The sequence below is a fragment of the Mchenga conophoros genome, linkage group LG13 (genome assembly GCF_057382185.1).
Source record: "Mchenga conophoros isolate Kocher_MC1m ecotype Shallow Benthic linkage group LG13, M_conophoros_male_GT1.1, whole genome shotgun sequence".
NCBI lineage: Eukaryota > Metazoa > Chordata > Actinopteri > Cichliformes > Cichlidae > Mchenga > Mchenga conophoros.
The window spans coordinates 19,488,560-19,503,259 of record NC_140538.1 but is presented as its reverse complement, the minus strand read 5'-3'; the positions used below and the strand labels follow the sequence as shown (position 1 = coordinate 19,503,259).

General features: G+C 39.0%; 1 protein-coding gene across 1 annotated transcript; it reads left to right on the top strand.

Annotated features, from left to right (window-relative positions):
• Positions 1–802: 802 nt before the first annotated feature.
• Positions 803–14,451, top strand: bmp5 (bone morphogenetic protein 5). The gene is made up of 7 exons (XM_085297068.1): positions 803–1,769; positions 4,161–4,353; positions 8,243–8,391; positions 8,753–8,950; positions 12,696–12,772; positions 12,898–13,008; positions 13,141–14,451. The coding sequence occupies exons 1-7, from the start codon at positions 1,277–1,279 to the stop codon at positions 13,288–13,290; spliced, it is 1,371 nt and encodes a 456-aa protein (XP_085153194.1). The 5' UTR covers positions 803–1,276; the 3' UTR covers positions 13,291–14,451.
• Positions 14,452–14,700: the final 249 nt, after the last annotated feature.

Below are 14,700 nucleotides of genomic sequence, written 5' to 3'. Positions count from 1 at the left end.
AGGACACTGCTTTAGGAAACTTGGATGAGCGCAGCTTCAGCTAAAACGCTCTGTGGCTGGCAGGGAAACTTCAGAAATGACTAAATGTTCGGTTTTTACGCTAGATGGCGCTATGTGGCAACATCTTAGTATGCGTATGAATTTTTCTAAGAAGACTTCCTTTCCACCCTGTTTGGACAGTAGCCACTCATCACACGTGAATCCCTCTCTGTTTATATGTTTAATTATCCCAGCATGGCGGCTTTCGCTTGTGTTTATTTAATGTCCCATGAGGGTGAAGCTTTCTGCAATAAACTTAAATACTCATGTTTAATTCTTGCTGTTGAGTGAAATGATGTAATTTTAAATTAAAGCATATAACCACGTGCGGTATGTGGTTTACAGCAGGCCTTTATCTCCTCCCGTCCTGAATTATGGCTTTACTATATTCTCCTTGTTTGTTAGTGTATTTAATATTTCCATACCTGTGAATCCTCCATGCATGATAAAAACATGACCCTCGTTGTTTTGCGGTGGATGCAGCTGAAACCCTCTTTTATGAAGCCTTCAATAACTTGAGGTGATTAAAAGGCTCTGTCATTATTCTTTCACTCGTTAGGAAGGCCTCTCGGATTTCAAGTGTCTCCTTTTACACTCCTGAGTCGCCACATTCATCATGGGACCTGGCTGAAGTTTTATTGCGGCCGCTAGAGGAGGATGCAAAAACAAAAGCTGAGGAGTGTGGGGTGGACTCAAAGGGCAACTAGCCCCAATACACATTCTCAGTGGGGAGGAAAAAAAGTGAGAGAGAGGGGGGGAAAGAAAAATGCGCGCCGGGGCATGAGTCGAGTGCTTCTCTCTGCTTAATTTTGACACAGTTCAACACATTTCATCCACTTGGAAACTCCAGGTTATCCCCCGACGTTATGGGCGTACCTACACGTTTTTTCATCACAAAGGAGTAAGGTGCGGGACGGGGTCACACAGCTCCATAAATACTTGGTGTGGCTGAGACTTCGGATGGATCCTGGAGGCGTAAATACTGCTGCTGGAGGAAGCTCGCACACAGGAGAGGAGCGGCGATTTTTCTGCAAGCTGATACCTCATTTGTAGAAGGGCAGACTGCTAAAAGCCTCCTCAGTTACCACCGTGAAAGTTGTGGTGCCTCTGGCTAATATGGAAAGTCTATGATTCCGTGTTGGCACAACTATAGCATAAATTGTTACGCTTTTTTCTCTCCCTTCACTGAGTGCGATGTAGTTCATCTTCACATCTCAAAGTGAGCTGATTTGTCAAGATGACAGCGCTTACACCTTTGAACCGTGCCGTACTTGGACTTGCGTGGAGCTGTTTGAGTTTCCTGTCGTGCGTGCATTGCGTTTTAAGTGACAATCATGTGCACTCCAGTTTTATTTACAGGAGGTTGCGCAATCACGAGCGCAGGGAGATACAGAGAGAGATCCTCTCCATCCTGGGCTTGCCTCACCGTCCCAGGCCCTTCTCTCCCGGGAAGCAGGCGTCCTCCGCGCCGCTGTTCATGCTAGACCTGTACAACGCCATGGCCGTGGATGAGGAGGAGGGCGTGCAGGAGAGCGCAGGGAAGAGCTTTAGTGCCAAGGCTCAAGGGCACTCTAGGAAAAGTTACTACAACCCCCAGCATGCCGGCTACTCCCGTGTGGCACAGCCTTACCGAGCGGCCCCTCTCGTAGGCCACAGCCCCGCACTCACCACAGCGCAAGACACCAACTTTCTCAATGACGCCGACATGGTTATGAGTTTTGTCAATTTGGGTAAGTGTCATTAAAACGGGATCAATATCCACACGTGCTATAAATCAATATATACATCGGGATTATGTGCAGGTGATTCTTGGTTATCACGGACACTGAAAGAAATTGACTTATTCATCTTTCACTAGATTTCTATTTCCTCGACAGAGATAAGTGAGGGATTTTAAACTTTTTATTTCTCTTATTATAGATGACATTAAGGCAAATCTTAAAACACCAACATAAGCTGAACGAGCCTGCTTTTTGGGATGAAAAATATTACCACTTATTTCTGGAAAATAACCGGACACACGTACAATATTTTTTTAGAGAAACCTGTGCAAGCTCTCATACGAAACTTGCCGAGGAGCAAATTCAAGATTTATAATTTTTGAAAAGACATTTGTGCATCTAAATGTAAAAAAATAAAGTTCGTCGTCAGACATCAGTCATTTTCAGAGTACCGAGGGGTTGCTACAGACTCCTGTTAAATATTTTGTATTTAACACAATCGAGCTGAACGTTTTGACCCATCAATTTGTGCTGCTTTCTATTTTTTTCTGAAGTCGCTTTTATGTATAATGATTGTGTTTGTTCGGTAGCTGCGACCCTTAACCCAGCAGTTCACAGCGACTTATCAGATGACTGTCTGACCTTGAGAAAATTGGCCTAAATTATTTCCTGTTGTTAAAAGAGGGTGATACTGACTGATACTCATATCTGAGGTTCTGTCACTAAGAGAAACCACAAGCCCCTTTCATAATATTTGTGCTATTTGTACCATTTATTATTCCATCATGACATTAAAAATATTCGCAATATTAATCAAAATATTACACAGTCCTGCAGAACTGAATATTTAAAAACAAATCCCTGTAACATATCATCTACAAAGTTTCACTATTTTATTCTTTAAGGATTGTATTTTCCAAAATACAAAGCGAATTTGTGGAGACTTGCTTGTAACATTATTCCCTCACCTTGGTCTCAGCCCATCTGTTTCCACTTACCGCTACACCAGGGCATGTACACTGTCAGGCTTGAAGGCTCTGCTCTCATTCTGGAGACTGTCAGTGGAGTGTTCAATGGGGCTCTGTCTTTATTACAGTACACTCACATATAGCTACTGACCTCAACTGTTTTAAAATGTCTATGTGGCATTTTATGCGGTTTAATATGCTTACGCTAGTATCAATAAGAAGCCAGCTATTCAAACATCCAAACACACAAGACAGCATAAAAAGGGGGGCTTTTATTAATAAAACATCAGTCATTTGATAATTTCATTACAGCCCAGTTAGAACCAGCTGAATAAAACTGATATCTTACATTTTTATTTAATATTTTGCTATTTCAAAGGTAAATGCTCTGTGTTCTCAGTGACACTTCTGTTTCAGATTACCACCCGTGGCTAATATAATGGAACGCGCTCAGTGGGTAAAAGTCAGAGCTGACCTCTGACCTGTTTGTGCTAAGTAACGGCAGGCGTTCCCTCTCGATAAAATATCAGGGAAATGCACTGCATGATATCACCGTGGATGCCAGAACATCCGCTGACCTCAGCCACATGCCTTTACTCTGCTACCAGGTGGAGGTGAGAGATGGCCGAGGTCACTTTGTCAGCATGTCCCTAATGTAGGTACACTGGAGCTCTTTGATGCTGAAATTGAGGACATATATATATATATATATATATATATATATATATATATATATATATATATATATATATATATATATATATATATAAATCAGATGCTTCCCCTTAGGAAAAAAAAATAGAAGCTGTGCATATCCTCCACTTGTCTCCACATAGGTATAAAACAAATCCACCGATTAAAAAAAAAAAAAAGACGAGCCTTAAAAAGTAATCTTATATTATCTGTTATATTAGAAATATTTTACTTTCAAGCTTAAGGGTTAGCTACTTTTTATGAAGCCTAGCAGAGGTCAGAATGAGGTCAGAAAAGAGGTCAGAGTAGACACTCATGTGATGCTGAAGAATCCTGTCTGCTCTTTTTCTTACTTGAGGAGCAGACGAAAGTGTCTTTAATTGAAATCAGCCTGTTTTTCTTAACTGACAGCCCATTCATCATGGCCAGAGAATGCAGTTAGGCACACAGTAGAGGGCCTGTCTGGGAACTGCTACCTGTATTGAGTTGACTGATTTAATGAACTGGAAAGTGCTTTTGTTGGTAGTCAAAATGTTTGGATTGGACCTTGAATGTGAAAGAAGATGTGATAAATTACACTTTTTTCCTGCGCATTGATGCTGGCATATTTTCTCCTTTAAACAGCTTAAGAAGCAGTTCAGGAGGTGAACTCATACATTTATATATATATATTTTTTTTTTTCATCAACTTTTCTTCCCGGTAGAAATCAACTTTGTCATAAAGTATTTTCTTTTCCAGTGGAGAAAGATAAAGATTTTTCTCACCAACGAAGACACTACAAGGAGTTCCGTTTTGATCTGACTCAAATACCGGACGGGGAGGCAGTGACTGCAGCTGAGTTTAGGATCTATAAGGACCGTAGTCATGGCCGCTACGACAATATTACCCTGAAGGTGACCATATATCAAGTCATCAAAGAGTATCAAAACAAGTAAGTGCCAGACCAACCACAACTATGTATTAAATGTTCATATTAAATGTGATTGTACCTCTGTAGTCCTGAACTGTTTAACTGGGTAATCTCTAAATAATTTCTGATATTTTTATTACATAACGATAGCTTAAAGTGTCCAGCAATGTGTAACTAAAATGCTTTACCTCAACCAGTTGGTGTTTGCTGCTTTAGTAAACTCATGAAAGTGTTCTTTTTACTAATGCTGCTACTTGCATTTAACTAAAAATGTCCCAGCACTTCTTGGATTACAGTTTAAAGGACTTACTGCTTCATTTTATGGGCATAAAATTATTGTAGATAAACAAGGGGGAAAATGAGTCATAAAGTGAGTCAGTCTTTTAAAAAAAAAGAACAAAGACAAAGGACCTATGTTAAGTTTGTTCTCAGTTATTTAAAGGTTTAGTGAAATGTAAAACAGGCTGGAAGCTTCTTCCTTGTAGTGAAAAAGCAGAATGAAGTAGCCGCTACTGCAAAAAGTGAGAACTATTTAAAACTATTTGCATCTCGATTTGTATCTTATTTCATAATGGCCATTGTCTGTCGGGGGTTGAAACTTTCCACTTGCAAAGCACATCCTCCCATCTCAAACTCTGCTCTCCTTCATTCGCACCATGTCTGCCTTACAAATATAGTTCACGGATAAAGAGAACTCCATTAGCAAGTTGGCCACTTATGAAGCTTGGAAGGTCCGTCAGTTATCACTCGTCTTGTGTTGCCTGCCAAGCTGGCTGTGTCCCAGATGAAACCACGAGGGCCCGTATCGGGAGGGGGTTGGAGGCTCCCTAGGGTGCTCCCGTGGTCACTGTTATGCCCGCCACCTGCCTGTCTTAACAATATTCCGGAAGTTTAAAGCAAGACATAGCTGAATACACAAGGGTGCACTTAAAAGTGGGCCCACATTTGCTTGCCAAAAATGTGTGTGGGTGATTGAAGGGAAGATATGGCCCTCCGGGGCTTTGAAAAGGTCCAAGTCAATGGACTCTACCATCTTAAAGGGGAAGAATGCTCAGTTCATGTTTTCACACATGCTTTCATGGAGAATAGTGTATTTGAATTAGTGCTCACAAACAGGTACGAGTCTTTCACAGTGACTGAAATCTTAGAGAACAGTTTTCTGGATTTTTCTGTCATCATAAAAGCTTAAATGCAGTTACAGTATGAGTAGGGTTCATTTGTAAAGCCATACAGATTCTTTTGTGTTTGCCTCCAGCACGTTAGGCAGAATGCTGCTTATAGACACAGACGAGTTTCAGCCTGTGCCCTTAATGTTGTTTTATATACTACACAAGTTGCTGGAGGTCTGACCCCCTTTTAAACCATATCCTCTTCACCTTGTACGTTGGAAGCGGGTGAAGTTGTGCCACAAACCTCTACTAAGTTTCTACAAAATGCTGATTATATAAATACTCATGATTGCCAGTGGTTCTCATTTGGCCCATTCAACAAAATCAGTTTAGCACAGATTGAACAGGTTGTGGTCTCTGTAGCAAATTTAAAACCATTTTGTTAGGGTATTTTAGGGGTTTAAGAGACTGACAATATAAAGCTTAGAAAATCAAATCCCACTAAAAAAAATGTTTCCTGTCCACATGTTCTGCCATTTACTTAAAATAATAAAAGTTCAGTAAAAGCAATGGCCAGTGATAGAGATAATGTGTTAAATAGTGCATGAGAATAACACTGTATATAAGATGCTGGTATTGGGGAAGTCTGTGGAGTCTGTAACCAGAATACACTTTATGTATGTATTTGAGGACTAATAAGTTCTTTGAACTTTAAGCTGTTTTTTAAAATTTATAACAGCACAACTTATTTTGCTATTTTAAACTTGCAGGGTTTATGTTTACTTGCTAGTGTCTTCACTGAGTTAATGAAACACAGAAACAAAAGCAACTATGTGAAAATGCTCTGCTTCGTATCCATACAGGTTGTCAAATGTATACTTAAAGTCAGAGTACTTGTAGTTTCAGACAACTGCACACCTATCTCAGAGTCACACCTGCTCTGGTACTGAACTTTACTGCTGAACATGAATTCCTAATGGAAAATATTGACTTGTGAACATAGTTTGTTAAACACAGAGCAGTCTGAACAGTTACCACTCAGCTTTGGTGTTCAGTCACATTCTCTAGTGACCCCAGATTAAAATGTAGGATAAACATTTGCACTCTTGGATACAGCTACAAACCTATACCTACTCAGGCTAAATTATCACAGGAAATAAGCTAAAAGCTACAAAAGTCAAAAAGGAAGTTTAGAAGTATGTCATGCATAAAGATTATGCTTGATTTTTATTACACCTGCAATAAAGACATAAATGGTTCCTGAAGGACTGACGGAAAATCTTGGTTGTCTCTGACCAGCATCAGGCAACCACAAAAACGTAACAGGCTCTGCTTTATCTGATCTGCAACTTGAAAGGAATCCAATGCAAATTAGGAAGTAGGGCTTTTTTTTTTTTCAACTTTGAGTTGATTGAGGCCTTATGTCAAGCTTATGTTAAAAAACAGCAAAAGAAAAACAGCTGATATGCATGATTCATAGCTCCTGAAAGTTCTGAAGTACTGGCAAACCCTGTGCCCCACGACTCTGCTATTTATTACTAGTGAAAGGTTTTTCCAACAAAAGCACCGCTTTCTTTTCAGGTCCAGCACACAGTAACGAGTTTAACACTCTTCCAGACCAAAGTTTTTATTCATTATCAGGAAAAGCATAAAAACATAACAAATCAGACAAACAAGAGAAAGAAAAAAAATAACCCAAAAGAAATCACACAAATTAAAGTCATTATATATCTTTGCAAGTACACATATGGGGGGAAAAAGAATGAAAATGTTTGATTTCCAAAGGAGGGAGGGAAGAGTTGCCACAGAGTTTGGAATAAAGTACTCAGTCATGATAAGATTCAGTCTACATGTTCTAGAAAATAATGCCAAGTACATGTGCACTCACCAGCCACTTTATTTTCTCAGACATTTTGGTCCATATTGATATGATTACACGGGTGATGCAGATTTGTCAGCTGAACATCTATGATGCCAATCTTTCATTCCATCGCATCCCAGAGGTGCCCTGTTGGATTAAGATCTGGTGTCTCTGAAGGCAATTTGAGTACAGTGAACTCATTGTCATGTTCAAGAAACGAGTTTTAAACAGTCTGAGCTCTGTGACATGGTCCTTTATCCTGTTGAAAGCAGCTATCAGAAGATTCAATTCAATTAGGTTCAATTCAATTTAATTCAGGTTTAGTGCCAAATCACATCGACAGTCACCTCAGGGTGCTTTATGCCAGGGTAAATATCCTACAGCAAAATCAGACAATCTCCTATAAGCAAGCACTTTGTGAGAGTGGGAATAAAAAAACTCCTTTTTCATAGGAAGAAACTGAAGAAAGTGTCATGACCAGTTGGAGGGTAAGGGGAAAGGGAGTATAGACAGAAAGCTGGATACATTGAGGTCATAAAGGGATGGTCAGCAACAATATTCAGGTAGGCTGCAGATACTAGGTGGGATGGAATTTTCTGTTGTCCAATTTTTGTGCACGCAGACAAGTTCTTTTGGTTAGCTTGGTTTTAAGAAATGGTTATTTGAGTTGCGTTTGCGTTTATGGCCATTCTTCTCTGATCTCAGTCGCTTTTCTTCCCCATTCTGAATCGGTTTGAATTTCAGCAGGTTGTCTTTACCATGATTGAATTCTCTCAGTTGCTGCCACGTGAATGTCTGATTAGACAGTTGTGTTAACAAGCAGCTGAATGGATGTGCCTAACAAAGTAGCCAGTGATATATGCACCAGCTGTTTTTGCTCATTTTAACTGTAGCTTATTTAGTGCAGATGTTCATGACATTATTTTCATTGACTTTTTAGAGATGCAGAGACGTTCTTACTTGACTCCAAAAAGGTCCAGGCATCTGATGGAGGCTGGCTAGTGTTTGACATAACAGCTACCAGTAACCACTGGGTGATGAATCCACAGCAGAACCTGGGCCTGCAACTCTGTGTGGAAACTGTAGATGGCAAGTGGAGTTCAGTTTTTCTTTCCATTACTTTTTTTTCTCTTGTAATCGCTTTAGATTTATTTTAAACTCCTAGACTTTTAAAAGGTCAACTTCACCTTTCAAGACAATCCACAATGTCTGCATTTGATTTTACAAAAATGTTTTATGTGACATCAGGTCAAATGTCTGGCAGTGTTTGGATTATGATTATTTATCACCAATTCCCACCAATTAATTGCCATAAATCAAAAAAATTAAGATGAGCTGACCTGGTTTTTGTATTTGTACTTACTCTGAAAGCAGTCATAAATTTCTAAAACTACCCATTGAGATTAAATGTTGTTTTAAAAGTTTTATTTACCTTTTTATTTTTTTAAAGGACGAAGTATAAACATGAAATCTGCTGGAATCATCGGGAGGAACGGGCCCCAGTCCAAACAGCCGTTCCTGGTTGCTTTCTTCAAGGCCAGCGGGGTGTTGCTTCGCTCAGTCAGAGCTGCTGGTGGGAAAAAAAAGAACCACAATCGCAATAAATTGAATAATCAACAACAATCCTCAAAGGCACCAAAAACTGGAGGTAAGTGGGCTTAAAATTCAATTCAATTCAATTTTATTTATATAGCGCCAAATCACAACAAAAGTCGCCTCAAGGCGCTTCATAGATACAGAGAAAAGCCCAACAATCATATGACCCCCTATGAGCAAGCACTTTGGTGACAGTGGGAAGGAAAAACTCCCTTTTAACAGGAAGAAACCTCCGGCAGAACCAGGCTCAGGGAGGGGCGGCCATCTGCTGCGACCGGTTGGGGTGAGAGAAGGAAGACAGGATAAAAGACATGCTGTGGAAGAGAGACAGAGGTTAATAACAGATATGATTCAATGCAGAGGGGTCTGTTAATACATAGTGAGTGAGAAAGGTGACTGGAAAGGAAAAACTCAATGCATCATGGGAATCCCCCGGCAGCCTACGTCTATTGCAGCATAACTAAGGGAGGATTCAGGGTCACCTGGTCCAGCCCTAACTATATGCTTTAGAAAAAAGGAAAGTTTTAAGCCTAATCTTGAAAGTAGAGATAGTGTCTGTCTCCCGAATCCAAACTGGAAGCTGGTTCCACAGAAGAGGGGCCTGAAAACTGAAGGCTCTCCCTCCCATTCTACTTTTAAATACTCTAGGAACAACAAGTAGGCCTGCAGAGCGAGAGCGAAGTGCTATAATAGGGTGATATGGTACTACAAGGTCATAAAGATAAGATGGGGCCTGATTATTTAAGACCTTGTATGTGAGGAGCAGGATTTTGAATTCAATTCTGGATTTAACAGGAAGCCAATGAAGGGAAGCCAAAACAGGAGAAATATGCTCTCTCTTTCTAGTCCCTGTCAGGACTCTTGCTGCAGCATTTTGGATTAGCTGAAGGCTTTTCAGTGAGTTTTTTGGACATCCTGATAATAATGAATTACAGTAGTCCAGCCTGGAAGTAATAAATGCATGAACTAGTTTTTCAGCGTCACTCTGAGAGAGGATATTTCTAATTTTAGAGATGTTGCACAAATGGAAGAAAGCAGTCTTACATATTTGTTTAATATGTGCATTGAAGGACATGTCTTGGTCAAAAATGACTCCAAGGTTCCTCACAGCGTTACTGGAGGCCAAGGTAATGTCATCCAGAGTAAGAATCTGGTTAGATACCATATTTCTAAGATTTTCAGGGCCGAGTACAATAACCTCAGTTTTATCTGAATTAAGAAGCAGAAAGTTAGCGGCCATCCAGGTCTTTATGTCTTTAAAACATTCCTGCAGTTTAACTAATTGGTGTGTGTTATCTGGCTTCATGGACAGATAGAGCTGGGTGTCATCTTCATAGCAGTGAAAATGTATGCTATGTCTTCTAATGATACTGCCTAAGGGAAGCATGTATAATGTAAACAGAATTGGTCCGAGCACTGAACCCTGTGGAACTCCATAATTAACCTCAGTGTGTGAAGAGGACTCTCCATTTACATGAACAAACTGGAGTCTATTAGATAGATATGATACAAACCACTGCAGCACAGTACCTGTAATACCTACAGCATGTTCTAATTGCTCTAATAGGATATTATGGTCAGCAGTATCTAATGCTGCACTGAGGTCTAGCAGGACAAGCACAGAGATGAGTCAGAGGCCATAAGAAGATCATTTGTAACCTTCACTAAAGCTGTTTCTGTGCTGTGCTGAGCTCTGAAACCTGACTGAAACTCTTCAAATAAACCATTCCTCTGCAGATGATCTGTTAGTTGTTTGACAACTACTCTTTCAAGGATTTTTGATATGAAAGGAAGGTTGGAGATTAGCCTATAATTAGCTAAGACTGCTGGGTCTAGAGATGGCTTTTTGAGTAAAGGTTTAACTACAGCCAGCTTGAAGGCTTGTGGTACATAGCCGATTATTAGAGATAGGTTGATCATATTTAAGATCGAAGAATTAATTAATGGCAGGACTTCTTTGAGCAGTTTTGTAGGAATGGGGTCTAAAAGACACGTTGATGGTTTGGAGGACGTAATTATTGAAGTTAACTTAGAAAGATCAATTAGAGAAAAAGAGTCTAACTTAACATCAATGGTACTAAGAGTAGCTGTAGATAATATTACATCTGTGGGATGATTATTGGTAATTTTTTCTCTAAAAATTTTACTTGTGAAGAAGTTCATGAAGTCATTACTAGTTAACGTTAAAGGGATTGTTGGCTCAAAAGAGCTCTGACTTTTTGTCAGCCTGGCTACAGTGCTGAAGAGAAACCTGGGGTTGTTTTTATTTTCTTCAATCAGTGATGAATAGTAAGATGTTCTGGCTTTGCGGGGGGCTTTCTTATAAAGCAGCAAACTATTTCTCCAGGCTAAATGATGATCCTCTAAATTTGTGACACGCCATTTCCTCTCCAGATTACGAGTCATCTGCTTTAGGGTACGTGTTTGAGAATTATACCACAGAGTCAGGTACTTCTGATTAGAGACCTTAGTTTTCACTGGAGCGAGCTACAGTATCCAGAGTCATATGTAGTGAGGAGGTGAAATTATTAACAAGATAATCGACCTCTGTTGGGGTAGCGTTCAGATAGCTGCTTTGCTCTGTGTTGGTACAGGGCATTGAAGATGATAACAGTGGGTGGATTATATTCTTAAACTTAGTTACAGCGCTTTCAGAAAGACATCTACTTTGATAAAGTCTACTCTCCACCACTGTGTAATCAATTATTGTAAATGTAAATGTTATCAGGAAATGATCAGACAGGAGGGTTTTCAGAAAATACTGTTAAATGTTCAGTTTCTATGCCATATGTTAAAACAAGATCTAGAGTGTGATTAAAGTGGTGGGTGGGTTCTTTTACATTTTGAGAGAAACCAATTCAGTCTAATAACAGATTAAATGCCATGTTGAGGCTGTCATTTTTAGCATCTACATGGATGTTAAAATCACCCACAATAATTATTTTATCTGAGCTCAGAACTAAATTAGATATAAAGTCTGAGAAATCAGACAGAAACTCTGTGTAAGGCCCAGGTGGACGATAGATGATAACAAGTAAGACTGGTTTCTGAGTTTCACAGCTGGGGTGGACAATGTTAAGCATCAGGCTTTCAAATGAATTAAAAGTCTGTCTTGGTCTTTCATTAATTAATAGGCTGGTGTGAAAAATTGCTGCCACACCGCCCCCTCGGCCTGTGCTTCGAGGTTTCTGGTAGTTAGAATGGCTCGGGGGTGTTGATTCATTTAAACTAACAGAATCATCCTGCTGCAACCAGGTTTCTGTAAGGCAGAGTAAATCAGTTTGTTGATCAATTATTAAGTCATGTACTAACAGAGACTTGGAGGAGAGAGACCTAATATTTAATAATCCACATTTCACTGTTTTACTCTTTGGTTCAGATGTGGATACTGTATTGTTCTTTCTTTGTAACTGTTTATGTTTAAGTTGTTTGTTGCTGGTTTTTAGTTTGTTATTTGTCTTTTTGGGAGCTGACACAGTCTCAATCATAGTTCTGCTGTTCTTTGTTCTTCTTCTCAAAGTATTTTCTTGATTTCTTACTTTGGAAACAAATTTGTTTATAAGTGGCTACACATGATATTTGTCATTTCGATAAATAATCCAGCACATTGATTAATGCTTATTATCCACCAATTACCATTATAAATGAAAGGAATTTTACTTCAACTTTAAATGTTGGGTGTATTAATAATTCTCTGAAACATCCATTAACTCCAAAAGCAATACATTCATAATAGCATGTTGTAGTAAGTTAAAAAAATAATTTCTTGTCATAAAAAAAGTACTATTATTTTTCAGATTATAACACCAGTGAACAGAAGCAAGCCTGTAAGAAGCACGAGCTTTATGTCAGCTTTCGGGACTTGGGTTGGCAGGTAAAACACAAATATTCGACATCTCTTACAATGAAAAAATTGTTAGGTAATCACACAAAAATGACTCATTTAGTCAAATTATGAGATAATCAATCAGGTATACTAAATGTCTTCTTTTTCTAAAGGATTGGATCATTGCACCGGAGGGCTATGCTGCTTTTTACTGTGATGGCGAGTGCTCGTTTCCACTCAACGCACACATGAATGCAACAAATCATGCTATTGTGCAAACTCTGGTAAGCATTCTTTAGAGTGTATCCCGCATGCGTGTTGCAGTAAAGTCTGGCTATAAGCTAATAACGTTCTTACCATTTGTAACTCTCTGCTGTTGCACCTCTTTAAACTCTACTTTATGCTCTCATTTATAGGTCCACTTAATGTTTCCTGACAATGTGCCAAAACCATGCTGCGCCCCAACCAAGCTCAATGCAATATCAGTACTTTACTTTGATGACAGCTCAAATGTTATCCTGAAGAAATATAGAAATATGGTAGTTAGGTCTTGTGGGTGCCATTAACGGGCGAGGCCAATTTTAATTTATGCAGTCTGGCATGGGAATTGCTGGAGGTGTGATGTCATGTTCAGTATTATGTATATAGAGTTTTATTAATTTATTTTCCTTTTTAAAAAAAATAGCACTGAATATTTTGATATTTAAATGATTAGGACAAAATACTGATTTTACTTTACAACAGTTATCATTTAACTTCTGTGTCCGTTGGCATATACTTTGTATTGGTTAGGACTGTATATCTTTTATGAGAAAACTGTTCACTGGAGTCACTATGATCGCTTCCTCTTCTGTTGTTTTCTTTTCTCCTTTTTTTTCCTATACATAGTGTTCTACAAACGCTATAAACACTGTATTTCAATGTTAATTTCTTAATGAGTTCATTCCCAGTTCAGAACGGTAATCGTTCATGACAGACGCATACAGAATAATGTCCCGCGATACTGTAACACAAGCACATTTTATTAACAAGGGGGATCTCCATATTATGCTATTAACACTAACGTCTCAACTTCAACAGGCTCTTGGAAATATTTCAAATTAAATCGGATCACAGGATTAAAATAACACACTGAGCGTTCTCTAATATAAACCAAACTGCCCAAAGCTGTTTTCAAGCTGTCACCGTCTTTCAGCGTTGATACTGTTTCACCTTTTCCAAGCCAGTTTTTTTTCTCTGGTGTTCTCAGAAAGGGAATATGTCAGTCTGGAATGAAACACGTATAATGTTGAGTGTTCGCTTATTTTTTTAACAATGTTTATCTCTTACATAAACACTGTTTCTCATTTCTCTGTGGACTTTGTCATAGTTACATCTTTGCGCCGCACATATTCGATCTCATGTTTGGAAAGTAGTGTATCTTAACGTAGAGTGCTGTGTATTTAATAAATGTACCACTTGAAAGCTCTTATCTTTGCTCGGCTTTTATTGACTTCGCAGCTTTTCTTTCTTCATTTATCACGCACAACTATAAATCTGTAAGAAGAAAGAAAAAATCCCTGGTGAAATAAATGCATTATTTATTGTTTCTTATTTGTTTTTTTAGTTTTTTAGGTATTTCTGTTTGGAATTCTGTGGATCTTTTACTCACTGCTGCCAAACTACCGTCTCAGATTTATCAATGTTTGACAAGTATGATATAAACTAGAAGTACACCCACAGAGCCTGATGACATGCTCTTAGGGAGCGGTAATGCTAAGTAGTACAGTGCTACCAGCGAGGCAATGCTGTGACCTCCGATACCAGCCCAAAAGAGTGATTATCATGAGAATGACAGCAGAGAAAAGCAACATTTTCCAGATTATGGTGGAAAGTTCCCATCAACCATATTATTTATGTGACATGCTTGATACATATATACTTACCGGCATGCTGTAAATTCACATTTTGTCACTGCCCATCTGCTTCGAGCTAAG

Coding starts and splice junctions, on each gene's coding strand:
- bmp5 (XM_085297068.1), top strand. CDS start 1,277: ATGACAGCGCTTACACCTTTGAACCGTGCCGTACTTGGACTTGCGTGG. Junction 8,951..12,695: donor AAAGGCACCAAAAACTGGAG/GTAAGTGGGCTT, acceptor ATTATTTTTCAG/ATTATAACACCAGTGAACAG. Junction 13,009..13,140: donor ATGCTATTGTGCAAACTCTG/GTAAGCATTCTT, acceptor TCTCATTTATAG/GTCCACTTAATGTTTCCTGA.